Consider the following 16,321-nt stretch of genomic DNA (forward strand, 5'->3'; position numbering starts at 1 on the left):
GGGCAGGCGGGAGTTCAATCATTCATTTACAAATGTTTTTAGAGATTATGAAGAAAAAACTCACAACTGTGATTAACAAGACTCACTCAGAATTTCTTGACATTCACACAACCTTGCTTTCTAAGACAGTCCAATGTTTAAGAGCTAGAGGCCTAAGCAAAAATACTAATTATAATGAATAGCTTGGCTCTGATTCCACAGGTGTCCTATTTATTCATGTGGCTTGAGATTGTAAATTTGTGATACAAAAGGGATAAGTCATTGGAGAGGAAACTATAGGGGAAGGGACCAGAAAGGACTGTGTAGGAAGAGAAAGGCAGTTTAGACGTTGACATAGGAAGCACAAAGAGAGAAGACAACTGGGTGGAGCTTCCTAAATTATAAATGGGCTGAACTCCAGGACATGCCTACTTGAGCAGGGAGAGCTGTACTGCCTAAAGCAGTGGGATGCTGGGGGAGTGCTCAGGTTATCATGTTGTCAGAATCTCAGGGGACTAGGCAAGAAAAGTGGATTTCTGGGGAACCTAGTTAATTTCATTCATTTGTTCAGTCATTCAACACATACTTATTATGAACCTACGACATGCCAGACCCTGCGCTGGGCATTAGAGATACAATGAGGAACAAGCAATTGTAGTCCTTGTCCTCATGAGAGTTAGAGGGTGGATAAGAATAAGCCATTACTCAAATAACAAAACACATGTAAAATTACCATGAAGTGGGTGGTACAGAGAAGTGATTGGTGTTTTCAGAGCCCAGAAGAAAGGGATTTCACCTGGCCAGGTAGGTCAGGGAAGGCCCCCTGGAGGAAGAGAGCCTTGGGCTGAGATACTAAAGAAGAATTTACCAGGCAAAGAAGGGAGGGAGGAGGTTCTAGGCAGAAGGAACATTCAGTGCAACTATTCCGCGGCACCGGGGAGCCTGGTGGGAATGAAAGACTGACACAGGCAAGTGTGGCTAGAGCAAGGTGAGCCGGGAGGTGTGGAGTAAGAAGCCTAGGGCCATAGTGGAGGCCAAAACATAGGGGGCCTTGTAGACCATGTTGAAGAGCATGATTTGTCCTCAGAGCAGTGGAATGTTATTGAAGGCTTTTGAGCAGGAAGGGAAAGGCAGGTCGCTGGACCCCATCCTCAGTAGGATTTGGCAGGTCTGGATGGGGCCCTATAATTTGCATTTCTAAGTTCCCAGGTGCTGATGCTGCTATTCCAGGACCACACTTTGAGCTTACAGCTTTACCTAATTGATGCTGAAGGGAGGTGAGGGGGTGGGGAAAATTTTTAAAAAGATGCAGATGCATAGGAGTGTTGGAATTAAAATGAAGCCTCTTGATTAGAATAGTCCAGACATAAGATGAAGAAAATGTTTGTAAATAAACGTCTCTTGCACATGTTTGTAATAGGTATCAAAGACAAAGCAGAATGAGGCTCTTGTACGAATGCTACTTGATGCTGGAGTCGAAGTTAATGCTACAGACTGTGTAAGTTTGAATCCTTACTCATTTCGAAACAATACTCAAAACAGTAGGTAGTATGATTGTCATCTCTTACGTTGCCTGCTTTGTTTTCCTAGACACTTTTACATTTAGTTTTTTTTTCTTTCCTTTTTTATTTCACTGCCAGTTAAGTGAACTTGAGATTGTTTATATGCTGCCACTGAACTCATGGGAATAAAATTTTTATTGAATATAGAACATTTTTAAAAGAACTGCTCCACCATTGGTGAGAAGTTAAGGAAAACAGAGACTCTGGCAACAAAATTCCACCCTTAGTAGTTCAGAAACTACTGAGTCAGAATGCCTACATAAAAACCCAGGCTTGCTGCTTTTTAGCTCTGTGTCTTTTGGCAAGTTATAAATTTGTTCGACTCTTAGTTTCCTCTGTAAAATGAGGATATCGATAGCACTTACCTTACAGGGCTTATTCCTGAAAAACACTTAGAGTGCCTGACACATAGAAAGTACTGAATGAATATTAACAGCTGCCATTGAGGCCAAGATCCCAACCCATTGGTGAGAAAGTCTCGGTCTGTGCTCTAAGGAAAGAGAAGGACACAGGTCACAGAAAAATCAAAGTTATGGTGAGAGTGGTGATAACAGTAAGAGCGCATCAGCTGACTTCTTCCAGTTTATAAGACTAAGGTTATGCTTTCACCTTTTACCCTTGCACCCTTAAACTTATCTTCCTCCCTTAAATGATCATACGTTGGTCAAAAGTTTATTTGTATAGAGTTTTAATTGTTTATATTGATTGAATAAAATTTGGGGTTCCCAGTGCTTTATTGAAAAAGTAGGTAAGTAGAAATTTGACTTCAAAAAAACTAACATTCTTTTTGTGATCCCTAATTTATTTTATGTGTAGGCAACTCTGTGTGAGTGTGTGTGTGTGTGTATGTGTGTGTGAGAGAGAGAGTGAACACAAGAGAACAAGTTTATGAAATGTATGTTTTCCTTTTATTTCAAATCGAACTTTTGGATTAATTTGGATAGACTACTACTGTGCATCATTTCCTTAGATAACTTTGAAATGTACTAAGTAAGATGTTATTAAAAATTAACTAAAAGATTTGTTGAAGGTTTTTCTTGGTCTTTTCATTTAAATTCATAAGGTTTAAAACTTGTGCCTGTGACCAAAATTTCTCTAGGATATTTTTCTAGCTATGTTTATCTCTATTTATAGACAGAGATGCTCCATTCCTATAAACACACATGTTCACACACACACACAGACATACTTTCTCCACCAAACATATTTCGAAAGCTATATAAATATTAAAATTCATTTTCCAACTATAAGTAATGCAATGTATTATATTTTTAGGTAATTTGACTCTCTTTATTTCATATGGAAAAATTCAGGGCCAGATCTTCCACTTATCATGTCATCACTTAATAAAAATAAGTGATTGCAGTATCTCCTATGATCTTAGAAGAGTTCCTGGGGAATGAGATCCAGCATTAATTGTATTATCTTGATAATCAAAGATATTATTTCTTTACTTACCAAAACCATGGTTGTTTGCCTGTTTTTTTGGAAGGCAAAATATCGGGCACAAATGCCCCAGCTACTAATTTCTTTTGACCTGTAGCTAGTGTTTGAAATGAGTACTAACACAGTACATCCACTATTTTATAATAGATAAGGTAAGCTACAACAAACCAAGTATGGGAGACTTCTCTGTATGTCTCCATTGATCTGTAGGTGTGCTGTAACAACATAAGCACTGGCCACCTTCTTTAGATTGTGGAGATTTTGATCGAGAACCATAGAGGATGATATTTGCAAAAAGGCCCATGTGAAGTCTCTTTAAGAGAAAAGATGGTAACATGATCAAGGTAGTGATTGCCCAGAAATATAGAATTCTACAAAGAAACCTTGGGATAATTCATCATCAGCTTTTTATAAGTTGCATTTTTTTCATTTGGAACAGAAAATGAGAAAGGAAAGAAAGATATTAATGGGTTCTAGGACATTAATAATATATACATTGAGGCAGAAAAAGATTTTTTTTTTTTTTTTTTTTTTTGCTGAGGAAGATTCACCTTGAGCTAACATCCATTGCCAATCTTCCTCTTCTTTTTTCACTTTTTTATGTAGGCTGCCACACAGCATGGCCACTAACAGATGAGTGGTGTAGGTCTTTGCCTGGGATCCAAACCTGAGTTGCTATGGTGGAGAGCACCGAACTTCACCACTAGGCCACTGGGGCTGGCGCAGAAAAAGACTTTTTAGGTCCAAAAAATATAGTTTCACATAGATGGTTTGCAAACTGTTTTGCTTATTGTACACTACAAAATCTGAAAAGTTCTTGCTTAAGAACTACATGCTATGGTCTGTAAAGAGTCTACTTGATGAGTTGCAATGTTGATCCTTTGTGTTTCAGTATGGCTACACTGCATTACATTACGCCTGTGAAATGAAAAACCAGACTCTTATCCCTCTGCTCCTTGAAGCCCATGCAGACCCCATGATAAAGAACAAGGTGAGGCTCTGTGGACCATGGTCTGAGGTCCTTCCAGCCACATAATCTTTTACCTTCAGCTTTGTGTTGAAGTAAATTAATTGCCTCTCATGTTATAAACAGCGAGGTTAATCATCCTCATTTAAGGATTAAATTATCCTACTACTTTTGGAATTGAATAACATTTAAAGCCCTTGCCAAGCCTGAGAGTCCATAGGTCTAAACTGTTTACTAGACCCTTTGTGTTGACATCTGACTCTACTGGAAATAAATAACTATAATTTATTTTTCTTCTCAGCATGGTGAGAGTTCCCTGGATATTGCACGGCGATTAAAATTTTCCCAGATTGAATTAATGCTAAGGAAAGCATCATAATCCTTGTGAACTCAGATGGAGAAGCAGAAAAAGTTAAAGGACTGGATTCTATCTCCTTCTTGGCCTAATGGTCTGTGGGTCACTCAGCCTGGATGCCACCATTTTAAGGGGATAATGATGGTTGCCACGGGTAACATTTTTGCATAGCTTTGTGTTTGTGGTTTTTGCTCAGTGGAGCTCACCATGGCCATAATTAAAGCTGTTGGATTCTCCACTTCAGTCAAGAAAAGGTGATGTTTCAAACGCAATCTCTCCTGACGAAGAGGATCAGAGTTATCTGAGATAGTGTTCTTTCTTCTCATTTGTGTCCATCTTATAAACAGGCCGTCCTGTCTATATCATGCCCTGGGAGAAAATCTGTTCTTCTCAGTCCCTCTTAAGTCGTAACAGGAAGAACTGAAGTATGCACATTTGTATAGAATGGTGTGGGTATGTGAGTGGGTTCAGAGATTCATATGTAAATATTCCTTTAATGAAAAAACCTCAACAAAGCATTTATTACTCATCAGTGATGAGAGAGTGTTTACACCACGGAAATTGGCAAATGCCACAAATCAAGGCTTTTTTTTTCCGGAGATGTGATTTATCAGTACACTGCTAAACATTTTGGTATCAGTTTACAAATAAAAGCCGTCCTGATTTTGAACAAGACTATGTAACTATCAAGATGTTTGTTCAAAAATACCTTTATGATTCTTTTGTGAATACAAGGCAGCTACTAAACTTGTTAGTTCTGTTTATTTTTGTTGATAAAATTTAAAATATCATTGTAAATTATTTGGATAAAGGATTCTTTTACAAGTAATAGAGCTATATGATGAAGTCTATATGGATTATTCTTTGAGATAAGAGATTGAATATTAAAATATCTGTCTCAACTCCTTTGTCAATGAGACAGAGTAGAAATAAATGTATTTACAAAATGAGTGAATTTTGCAAAGCAAAACTGAATCGTGAATAGCTTTAGACATAAACTAAACCACATTACATGTCATAACAAATATAATCTAAGAGTGAAAGATTTACCATCTTTGAACAGAACAAACATCTAATACAAATCAAATCCAGAAATATTTATTGAACCATGTGTAAGACCTTAAGGCACATATTTTGTGAGGGAAGTAGTAGGGTGTAGATACAGATTCTAAAGCCCTTACATGTCTGTTAATAGAGGCTGGCCTGGTGGCATAGTGGTTAAGTTCGCACGCTCCACTTTGGTGGCCCAGGGTTCGCTGGTTCAGATCTTGGGTGAGAACCTACATAACACTCATCAAGCCGTGCTGTGGTGGCATCCCACATACAAAATAGAGGAAGATTGGCACAGATGTTAGCTCAGGGACAATCTTCCTCAAGCAAAAAGAGGAAGATTAGCAACAGATGTTAGCTCAGTGACAATCTTCTTCACCAAAAAAAAATAGTCTCAATAAATTATCTAAGATCCATTCACACTGAACTGAGTTACCAGGTGACTCTGGAGGATGAAAAAAAAACAAGTGTATTTCACACATCACTCTATCTTCTATACACACCAGTATACCTTCAATTTGGTTTCAGAGTTTTGAAAACTTGTACTATTACTCATGGAATGCATAACTATCATCTTTGAAACTGTGTGAAAATTATTTATAGAAATAAATCCATATTTGTGAATGAGTTGGGGTGATTGTCTAGTAGCAACTTTGTCAAGATCAAAGGACAACATACACAATGATTTATTTTATTATGCTCATGACATTATAAAATTTTCTTTCTAGCTTTCAGTTTTTGAAGGCAGAAAACTGGGCCAGATGTTTCTAGCTGTTAGGTTTCCTGGCAACAGCCTGTAAACTCTCAAACAAGCTTGAACTAGAATCGTGGAAATACACATACATGCTTTATGCATTTATTGGAAAACTCATAAAAATCCTACAAAAATATCTTCTCTGAGACTCAACTATAAAACTATGACACGTAGGCCAGTTCTGAAGATACTTAAAATATATTTCATCCATACTGAACATCGATTTTTTTTTTTTGGGTAAAGCAGCTCGACTTCTTGAGGAGGTATTGTCTCTATGGCAATAAGGTGAAAATGTCTAGCTTATTTTGGCAAAGTTAACAACAATTCAGAGATTCAAGACCTCTGTCCGAATTTGTCATTTTACTTTATTGCTCAAAAAACATGGCTTATAGAAAAAAAATAAATGTTTTAGGGAGGTTTACCTGAATGACAGAGAGAATGCCCAGATAATTTCTAGCTATCAGGTAAAACCTACCTTTGAAAACGATAGAATATATAATAGCACATTGAAACTTATGTTCACCCAATGCGTAGTTTAATTAACCGAAAAAAATTTAAACGTCAGTTTTAGTGCCAAATGCAGGAACTCTGAAGGAATGTCTACTCTATCTCTGTCCTCGCTTCTCCACCTCCCTTCTATTGATGTGGTCGGTTTCCAATTCTAAAAATCCTCAAAATCTCCCATTCCCGGGCCCCACCCCCATTTTCCATGAAGTTTCTCCTAAGACTTGTCAACGTCAGATGCCTCATAATCTGGCCCTGCACATCCCCTGGGAAAAGTTGGTCTCTTCATGCTTCATCAGTTGTATGATTTCATTGTACATACGATGAGCAGCATCCAAACCCCAGATGAAATCCGCATGAGCCCATTCAGGAATGTTCTTATGGTAAATGAGGTTGGTCACCTCGGAGAGCAGAGCTTTTGTGTCTTCTGGATTTGAAAGCCAGTCCTGACCCCCAGTCCACATTGCTGTAGGGACCGTCACGTCTCTAACTTCGTACCTTACAGGAGTTGGCTAGAAAAAAGAAACAGTTTTTAACTGTAGATAACATTTGGACTTCCACACTCATAATTTACACTTCAAATAAACATAGTAAATATGCCCTGTGTTGTGATGAAAGGTTCGTGGGCACTGGGTCATACAGAACTACATTAAGAGTTTCTCTTCCAGCCCCTACTTTAAAGTAAAAGTACTTAACCTCACAGAGCCTCAGTTTCTTCATTTGTGAAATATCTATAACTTAATAGGTTAAATGAGAAAATAGGTAAATTTCCTAGTACTTTAGGCATTAAATAATGTTAAATTCTTTTTCTTCCTGTTAATAAATACTTTACACATAAATTGCCTTTAGAAGACAATGTTCCTGTTCTTTCAAAGAATTTCACAAACCTTTCATGAGGCCAGAGTTACAGATACGCTACAGAGAAAGACAGGAGAATGAAATCTACTGAGAAGGCTTCTGGGTCTTCAGAGACCTCTTGTGTTAATAGAAAACCCTTAAGGCAGGCCAGCTTGACTGTGTCTCCAAAGACTTGAGAGAAATCAATGGCAATGGAATTTGGGTGGTCTGAACCAAGTGGAGGTAAAAATTGGATCCCTGCTCCAGTTCCCCATCACTCAAAGAAGGGTATCTAGGATTCTTAACTCTTGAGAACTTCCCTTATTCAAGCAGAACTGCTAGATCAGGCTGGCTGGCTGAGCCCTTGAGGTTAATCAGCATCCAGAACTTTCGAAATGTTGAGGCCCATTTTTTACTCAGAAAACCCACCCTGGAGCCGAGGTTCCAATCCCAGCAGTTCTTGTTTCTTTTTGTGGCTTTCCAAGAACTTGGAGTTATAGCCGCTGATACTATGATTCATATTAAGAAATGCATTTTTGGTCTTCATCCCTGTTTCTGGCCTCAGAGCTCCTAAAACCCTTGGAATTTCGGAAGTGATGAGAGCCATAAAGGTGTCTTTTGTTACATTAATGAGGTGACCTGGAACAGGATGAAGGCTAGTTGTCAGCAGAGCCAAGCATGTGTTTAGAGAGTTGGAATTCTCAGTCCCACTTTTGGACCTCCAGGGAGGGAGAGCTGCTGGAAATTGAGTTCAGTCATCAATGGGCAATGGTTTAATCAATCATGCCATAAAAACGCCAAAAAAGGCAGGGTTGAGAGAGCTCCCAGGTTGGTGAATAAGTGGAAATGCAGGGAGAACGGTGCCTCTGAAGAGGGCATGGGCTCAGTGCCCCTTCCCACATGCTTTGCCCTCTGCATCTCTTCTATCTGGCTGTTTCTGAGTTATATCCTTTTATAATAAACCAATAATATAGTAAGTAAAATGTTTCTCTGAGTTCTGTGAGCCGATATAACAAATTAATTGAACCGAGGGGAGAGTGCTTGGAACCTCTGATTTATAGTTGGTTGGTCAGAAGCACAGGTAACAACCTGGGATTGGGGTTGGCATCTGCATCAGAGGATGGTTTTGTGAGACTGAGCCCTTAACCTGTGGGATCTGATGCTATTTCTGGGTAAATAGGGTCAGACACCCAGCTGGTTGTCTGAGGATTGCTTGTTGGTGTGGGGAAACTCTCCCTCTACACACATTGGAATTTGGTGATCAGAACCACCTTTTGTAGCCTAACTTAGTATGAAAGGTTGGACTATTCTATGGAGCCAGTAATATTTGTTTCTCATCTTACGGGTGAAAAGACTGAACTAAACATTAGGTCTAGCTCTAAGGTTCTGTGATTCTATAACATCTTTTCATATGTGTGTTTTCTCTTCCTTTCCATGACCATTTCCTGGCGCCTACTCTGCATGCATCACTTTCTCTGGAATTCAGGACGTTAAATGTTGATAACTCTACCTTGGAACTGGAGTGCTTTCTCTAAAGATATATTTTAGGAAGCAGAGAAGAGCTGATAGCTGTGATTGAGACTTTGCTGTTCTGGAGCGCTGCGCAGTCTGTCCAGTTTCCTAGTCTTTTATATCTAGATCGATGTCTGGAAGCGGATGTCAATTTAATCCAAAGATTTGTCTGTGTCTACTCAGCTCCCTCCAGCTTTCTGTTTGTATGGTCAATATTTGTTGACATTCATGCACAAGCTAACTGATAATCTTCAGTCAAGATTTTATGCTCAGAAGAGTGTAATACCTACTTCCAGTTCTCCACAACTTTTATTTTTAATTTTATTCCATAGCATTGACTACACATTTTCTTGGGTAATGTAATAACATTTTTTTTTTCATATTTTTCACTTGCAAATTATAGATTCATTAAAAGTGTGACTAGGGAGAACTTATAAGGATTATCTAGTTCAATAATTTTTATTTTAAAGAAGAGGAAATCAAGGCCTGAAGAATCAAAGTAGCCTGTCCATGATCATACAAGCTTATAGTGTAGAGACAGGCAAGACGGACACCATAATCCTCACTGGCCATTTCATGCTCTTTTTACTGTACCAGGAAACAACCTCATCCCTGCCATCATCATTCATGGGTATTTTTTTTTTTTTTATCCTAAAAGGATCGTTCTAGTAGTCACCACAGACTACATTCTTCCCTTCACTAAATCTACCCCATCTTGTTCCTAAGAATCCCAGTGCCTTGTTCATGGAGGCAGCCCCATGAAAAAAGTTCTACTCCATTATATAAGCTTTTTTTGGTTTTATCCTAAAGGCCTCTTGGCTAAGCTTTGAACTTTCTCATTTTTGAACGGAGTCAAACCCGAACTGTTTTCTGCTTGAGTTCTCGTATTTTATTCCCATCTTTAGGATAAACTGCCACCATAACTTCCCACTCATGCATTTCAAAAGGATGTATTTTCAGCAGACTGTACTTGATTTTCCTACCTGATTGCCTTTCTCCAGATTTTTGGTCTCGCTCCCCCAGTCAAATGCCCGGAGTTCCCCAGAATTCAGTACCTAAAAGGAAACAAAAGTTTACATGGTATTCAAATGTATCACTGAGCAAGGGTGGGGAGAAGGGACCAAATCTGCAACTGTGAGGGAAGCAGAGAACAAAGGCTGAGGCAGCTCTTCCATTCCGCATTAAAGTGTAAAGGCAAGAATAAGGCCCTTTCAGAAAGAAAAATGTACTATACAAATACTTCACCACCACGTTACACAACTCCAGGAAGCGCATCCCCAAAGTAGTCTATGTGGATGGGTGCTCTGTATTACTCTGTAGGCTGCAATGGGAAAACAGTCCCTGGGAGTTGTGCAATGTGGTGATTCTGGTAAAGGTGACCAAAATGTAATCCAATTCAGAATCCTTCCTTGGTTTTGATTATAAAATTTCTCTCTCTCTCACACACCCACACACACACACATACACACACACTAAAATATAGCAATGACTTTAGAACAATTTGACTAGGCTCTAAATTGTTAGAAAACAGGATCAGTATTTATGATTTATATAGATCTCATCGCTATTCTTGACACTCTGCCTAAGAGCCTCCCCTTTATTTTTTACAAAGCCGTATTTTCAGTAGATGAGATTCTAAGGTTAGTTATGGTCTAGCTCTCTGTCCTTATAGCCGTGCTTAACTTCCACAGCCAACCGGGGTCACTCTATAGTGTTATCTCTATTGAGTACCATTAGGTTCAGTGCTTCTTCATATGAGAAGGAGTAACTAACTCACATTATCCTTGAATCAATTCGGAATGTTTTACCTCAGATCAACCGTACTTCCCCAGTTCATGTGGCTGGTGGTCAGGACTTTCCCTCCTGTGACGTGACTGCAGCTGTAGTCTGCAGCACAAAGGACTCTTGTGAAAACCTCTTTGGGGAATCAGGACCCACCATAGCATTTTTTTTACTACATGACTATGCTGCTGGAGGAGCCAAAAAGAATGCAGAAACATGATCTCCAGCCTCATCTTTGAAGCGGTTAAGATAGAGAAAGGTCTTATTTGGATCATCTGGATTCACACTTTTAAAGTCCACTAAAGATGTCCTTGGGCCAATCCTTTCCTCCCATCTCCTGACAAGTTTCAATGTTCTAGATCAAATTCACAGTTGAAATAGCATTGACACGATCACATTTCATCTTGGAATAAATGTGAAATAACTCCTGGACTGTCAAAAGGGCATCCTTTGGTTATTGCAGACAAAATGCGCAAAGACCCTTAGCGAAGACTACAAATTCAACATTCTTACCTGGCTCCAGTGTAGGATATTTTGCACAGATGTTCCAGCAGGAGTATGAGCAACATACACATTTGCTCGGCTCTGTAACAAAGCATGAGTGGTTTGTGGGACATGGAAAAACTCACGACATGTGCAACTTGTCAAGACCAAATCTGCAGGGTGTCAGACTAAGAAATGAAGACATCATTAAATTATCAGGAATTATCCATGAAACAGTAATATACACATGCACATAAATTAAAAAATGCCACTAAATGTATTCCTGGACACCTCTATTTTTCATCCAAGAATAACTTCTCGTTAAAGATATGACTTCTTCCTTTAAAAAACTTTATTAGAGTAATTAAGGGTGAGGGCTCTAGAATTGGCTTGTATTCAAATCCTAAGTCCGCCATTTCATTTTTAGGTGAATTTAGGAGAGTTATTTAGTCCACTAAATCTTAGGATACTAACCTATAAAGTGGGGATATTGGTGATACGTGTCTCATAAGGTGTTACAGGGAAAATCGTAGCCTGGCACACAATAAATGCTTATCAAATGGTAGCTATTTATCATATGACTAATAAAAAGAAAAAATCTTCAGAAATTAAATACATATTCTTCCAGCTGCTGGGAGTGGTGCTGGCAGATAGTCCTTTACTGTCAGGCCTCCTGAGGGGATTGTCCCAGGTGCAGAGAGCTGCCTTTCCCAGTGTTTCCCCCATTACTGCTGTCATCTGCACTGAACGACTGGTCGATGTGGGCCCTCTCTCTCTAACTTGAGGCAGCTCTTGAAGGGTTATCCCATCTTCACAAATTCCTGTAGGATCAACTGTGGCTCCCATGGAGATTGCATCACAGCTTGACTTTTTCATCTAGCAAAGCCTCTTTCCTTCCCTTCTCTAAGTGTTATCCTAAGGGTATAACCCCAAGACATTCTGCCTACTCATCTCCATCTCAGAGTATGCTTCCTGGTGAACCCACACCGTGGCACCCACTGACTGGCAGCTATGCCTAAGCCAAACCGAAACTCCCAGATGTCCTATCAAAAGACTTGAGCTACAAACCAGAAGGACCCAAGTAGAAAAAAACAGATGAATGATGTGTGGTAGTTCTCTGACTACTGGGTTCTAGTCACTTTCTTCATCTGTTACTTCATTGTAGCAAAGCTGCTTTTAACCTCTTCCATCTATAATCTGTGAAGTTAATATCTAGCAATGCCCTTATGTTAACCTTGCCTCAGCCCATGTTAAAGCATTTTCTGCATATTATTATGATTTGGAGAAAATGGAGTTACTAGGATTACATTTCTCTAAGTCTTCACTGGCATTAGCTCACTCTCAAGGAGTGAGACTAATAATTCCCAGCTTTGCTTTGGGAAACTGAGGATTTACTAGGCGCCCACTTACCATGTTCATATTGTTTGTGTTAAATCCTCCCAGAAGAAGTATGATATTGCCACAAATCTGATCAATAATCACCTGGCCACAAAGGTAAATAAAAACCTGTCTGAGAAATCTGGTCTGGTACAGAAATTCTTTCTTGCCGAACAAGCCCTGTAAAAATATGAAGTGAAATAGTAGTCATCACACTATAGAAAAAAAGAAGTGGCTTTAATTTAAAAGTGTACGTCTTAGCAAAATGAGCTAGGGGACTCTTCTACATAGACAAGGAATTATCTGAGGAGTCACATACCTTGATCATCATATCTGGCAGCAGCAAAAATTTGGCACCAGGGCCTTTTGAGTGTTTAACAGTGGCTATAGGTGCCAAAGCAAAATACATTTTGATTTTCCCAGCCAGTTCTGGCATAGTGGAAAATGCAATAAAGCCTGCAAGAGAAGAAATATGTCAATGTGAATACTGAATATCCTAGAACTCATAAAATGCTTATTTTGCTTTTATCAAGATATTTCAGTAATTGTGTGAGTTAATCCTAAGAAATTATAAGCTCCTTGAGAGGTGAAAAAAACCCAGCAGCAAAAACTCCTCTGTGTTCCCTTTGACACTTAAAATATTTGTTTTCCAGTAGTAGGTTTTCATTAAATTATTGAATTAAATGAATTACTTGAATTTATGAATTATTGAATAATATGGACTTGGAGAAAAATATATATATTGAGAGGTAACTCCATGGTAGACACTTTGCTGCGGACATTCACAGTTCTTACCTTATTTAATTTTCTGATTGTTGTGAGGTATTTTTAACAAATCTCTTCTTTACAGTGAGAGAAATTGAGAATTAGAGAAATTGCCTTGTTTACTCATAACAATGTTCTGTAACATAATGGGTATTGAGATAGCAGGGTTTTGCTGGTTTTCCTTGATCCCTAACTTTTCTGGAATCCAAATTGTAATGTAATCCAGTAGGCAAGTTGTCTAGTGAACTGGGTTCCAACTCCTGTTTTTGTCATAGACTAGGTAAGGGCCTCTGGTTAAATCAGATTCTGCTTCAGTTTCTATACTTATAAAATAGAGACAAATTCCTCAATTTACCACTGTATAGGGACAATCTTTGTGGAGCCTTTGGGAGAAAAGGACTGTCGTATAAAGCCAGGGCATAGTTATATGTTTGAAATACTGTGTGTCTATTTCAAAAAGTCTACACACCCTCTGATATTTGCAGGTTTGGGGAGAGAGGGGCTGTGTAGAAGAAAACTGGAATACGTGACTTCTGTCTGGTTCCCGGAAGGTGAGTAAGTATTAAGAAAGACTGATTCCTTCCCTGCTTTTCCTCCTTGTGATTAGGTTTGCCAGCCACATGCAGAGGCAGGCCCAACAGTGACCTGTTACTAGCTTTTGAACTCCAAGCTGTACCATCAGGAGGCCAGGGTTGAAGATACATTAAACAATATTCCAGCTTAATTCTGACCATGTGAGAACTCTCCTCAAATGTCAAGATCTGAGAACTCTAGATAACTTCTCCCAACCATATTTCTCTTTATGCAGACTAAGTTCAAGTTCTCCATAATAACAGCTCCCTGGTTGACTACTAGAAGAATCCTATGCTTTCGTGCCCCTTCATTTCTCTTGAAATAACGTTTAGCCTCATCATTAGCATTTTTGTCTTCATGTCAAGTTGAACAATTTGAGTGTAGAGCAAAAAACTTTTTTTAAAGGCCCCTGGATGTTAGAGTCATAGCAAGAGTAACATTCTAATTTTCTTTCTATGAAGTGCGTGGTGAGAGCCAGCATCACTTGAATCAGTTAATGTTATTGAAAAATACAGAAAGGAAAATGTAAAAGTCAGACTCTTCACTTATTAGAGAGCATTAATTAAAAATGAGCCAAATGAGGGGCCAGACCTGTGACATAGTGCTTAGGTTTGTGTGCTCCACTTTGGCAGCCTGGTGTTCACAGGTTTGGATCCTGGGGGTGGACTTAGCGCTGCTCCTCAAGGCATGCTGTGGCGGCATCCCACATAAAATAGAGGAAGATTGGCATGGATGTCAGCTCAGCGGCAATCTTCTTCAACCAAAAAGAGGAAGATTGGCAACAGATGTTAGCTCAGGGCCAATCTTCCTCACAAGAAAAAAAAAAAAAAGGAGCCAAATGAACTTGTGCCCATTGTTCCAACAGCCCTTGAGCCATTAGAACAGATTCACAGCTCAATTTTATTTTTGACACAACGTCATTGTGAGTAATGATCATAAATGATTTCTGGGAAAGTTCTATAGCAAAAGAGCCTCTGATAGCATGACAGTATCTGAGAAGCTGTAATGAAACACATCTTCTCCAATAGATACAGATAGTAACATGATTTATACAAATACGAGAGAAAGGGGAGAATTAAGCAAAAATAGCCCATCGTTCCTCTACACTTGCCCTACTTTGGTTAATCCTGTCTGGTAAACTACATGTACTATCTTCTTAATAAAAGTCAGTGGGCAGGGGCTGCAGGCCACATAGTTTAGTCTTTGCCAACCAGGTTTGCCATCAGCCTTAGACTCCTTCTTTAGGATGTGAGTGGTAGGAAAGATCTCAGTGATTTGACACATAAGAGACTTCCCTGGAAAACTTTGGACTTACATAAACATTGGATATTCCCCTCCAACTGTGGCTTTTTTTTTTTCTGCTGAGGAAGACTTGCCCTGAGCTAATATCCGGACCAATCTTCCTCTGTTTTTCAGTACGTGGGCTGCCAGCACAGCATGAGCACTAACAGAGCAGTGTAGGTCCACATGCAGGAAACGAACTTAGGCTGTTGAAGTAGTGTGTGTTGAACTTAACCACTAGACAACTGGGGCTGGCCCCAGTGGTGGCTTTTTTTGTTCATTGAAATTTCTCAGAGCAAGTACTTTATCCTCTCTTGGCTTGAGGACAGAGCCTAAACCTGAGGAATTTCAGGGAGAGGTAAAGTGGTCATTCCATTCCAGGAGATAAACAGATAGCAAAAGGTGAATTCATGGCTTGCTGATAATAGTTGATGATTTTTTTTTTTTTTTTGGTGAGGAAGATTGGCCCTGAGCTAACATCTGTTGCCAATCTTTCTCTTTTTGCTTGAGAAAGACTGTCACTGAGTTAAAATCTGTGCCAATCTTCCTCTACTTTCTGTGGGATGCCACCACAGCATGGCTTGATGAGCAGTGCTAGGTCTACACTTGGGATCCGAACCTGTAAACCCCAGGCCACTGAAGCGGAGTGCACAAACCTAACCACTACATCACCAGGCCATCCCCTATTTGATGATCTTTTTGAACTTTTGCAGAATCAAATCTCTTGGCAAATGAGTGTCAGTGGCCAATGTGACTGGATGGTCTGCTGAGGCCTCAGAAACCAAATGGCTTAAGACTCCATGATGTGTTGTTTAATTTAAGGAATGATAAGTATGAGTTAACTAAAAGCTAGCTGAGATTTTCCCACTATTGACCTAAATTCACAGTGCTTTGAGTATGACAATGGGTTTCATAGGTCATCTTTTTCTATTTTTTTGAAGGAATTTGACATAAGAATCTCTAACAACTGTAGAAATAGAGCTAAAATTCTTTTACAAGTAGAGGAATATGTGAATTTAATTTTTGTCCAACTTATAAACCTCGTTGTAGTGGTTATGCACTTTGAATACATAATATGGGCCCTGGCTTTGTGA

The 16,321-nt window shown here is 39.2% G+C and overlaps 2 protein-coding genes and 1 long non-coding RNA gene across 5 annotated transcripts in view; 2 read left to right on the top strand and 1 right to left on the bottom strand.

Moving 5' to 3' along the window:
* ANKRD22 (ankyrin repeat domain 22) overlaps positions 1-5,986 on the top strand; it is a 29,589-nt gene extending 23,603 nt beyond the window's left edge. The window contains exons 4-6 of the mRNA XM_001501479.6: positions 1,400-1,477; positions 3,880-3,978; positions 4,256-5,986. Coding sequence (XP_001501529.2) covers positions 1,400-1,477; positions 3,880-3,978; positions 4,256-4,333 — 255 coding nt within the window. The 3' untranslated portion in view covers positions 4,334-5,986. The remainder of the gene's footprint in view (positions 1-1,399; positions 1,478-3,879; positions 3,979-4,255) is intronic.
* Positions 5,987-6,036: 50 nt separating this feature from the next.
* LIPM (lipase family member M) overlaps positions 6,037-16,321 on the bottom strand; it is a 37,623-nt gene continuing 27,338 nt past the window's right edge. For all 3 annotated transcript variants that reach the window (XM_014733408.3, XM_070224723.1, XM_001501483.4), the window contains 5 exons: positions 12,928-13,064; positions 12,642-12,788; positions 11,262-11,333; positions 9,950-10,021; positions 6,037-7,129 (listed from right to left, as the gene is read on the bottom strand). In XM_014733408.3, the coding sequence (XP_014588894.1) occupies positions 6,860-7,129; positions 9,950-10,021; positions 11,262-11,333; positions 12,642-12,788; positions 12,928-13,064 (698 nt within the window). In that variant the 3' untranslated portion in view covers positions 6,037-6,859. The remainder of the gene's footprint in view (positions 7,130-9,949; positions 10,022-11,261; positions 11,334-12,641; positions 12,789-12,927; positions 13,065-16,321) is intronic.
* The window catches only part of LOC138915941 (uncharacterized), a 39,906-nt gene continuing 37,443 nt past the window's right edge, over positions 13,859-16,321 (top strand). Inside the window, exon 1 of the long non-coding RNA XR_011422455.1 lies at positions 13,859-13,924. This is a non-coding gene — a long non-coding RNA (uncharacterized lncRNA). The remainder of the gene's footprint in view (positions 13,925-16,321) is intronic.

This window comes from Equus caballus, chromosome 1 (assembly GCF_041296265.1).
Source record: "Equus caballus isolate H_3958 breed thoroughbred chromosome 1, TB-T2T, whole genome shotgun sequence".
Lineage (NCBI taxonomy): Eukaryota > Metazoa > Chordata > Mammalia > Perissodactyla > Equidae > Equus > Equus caballus.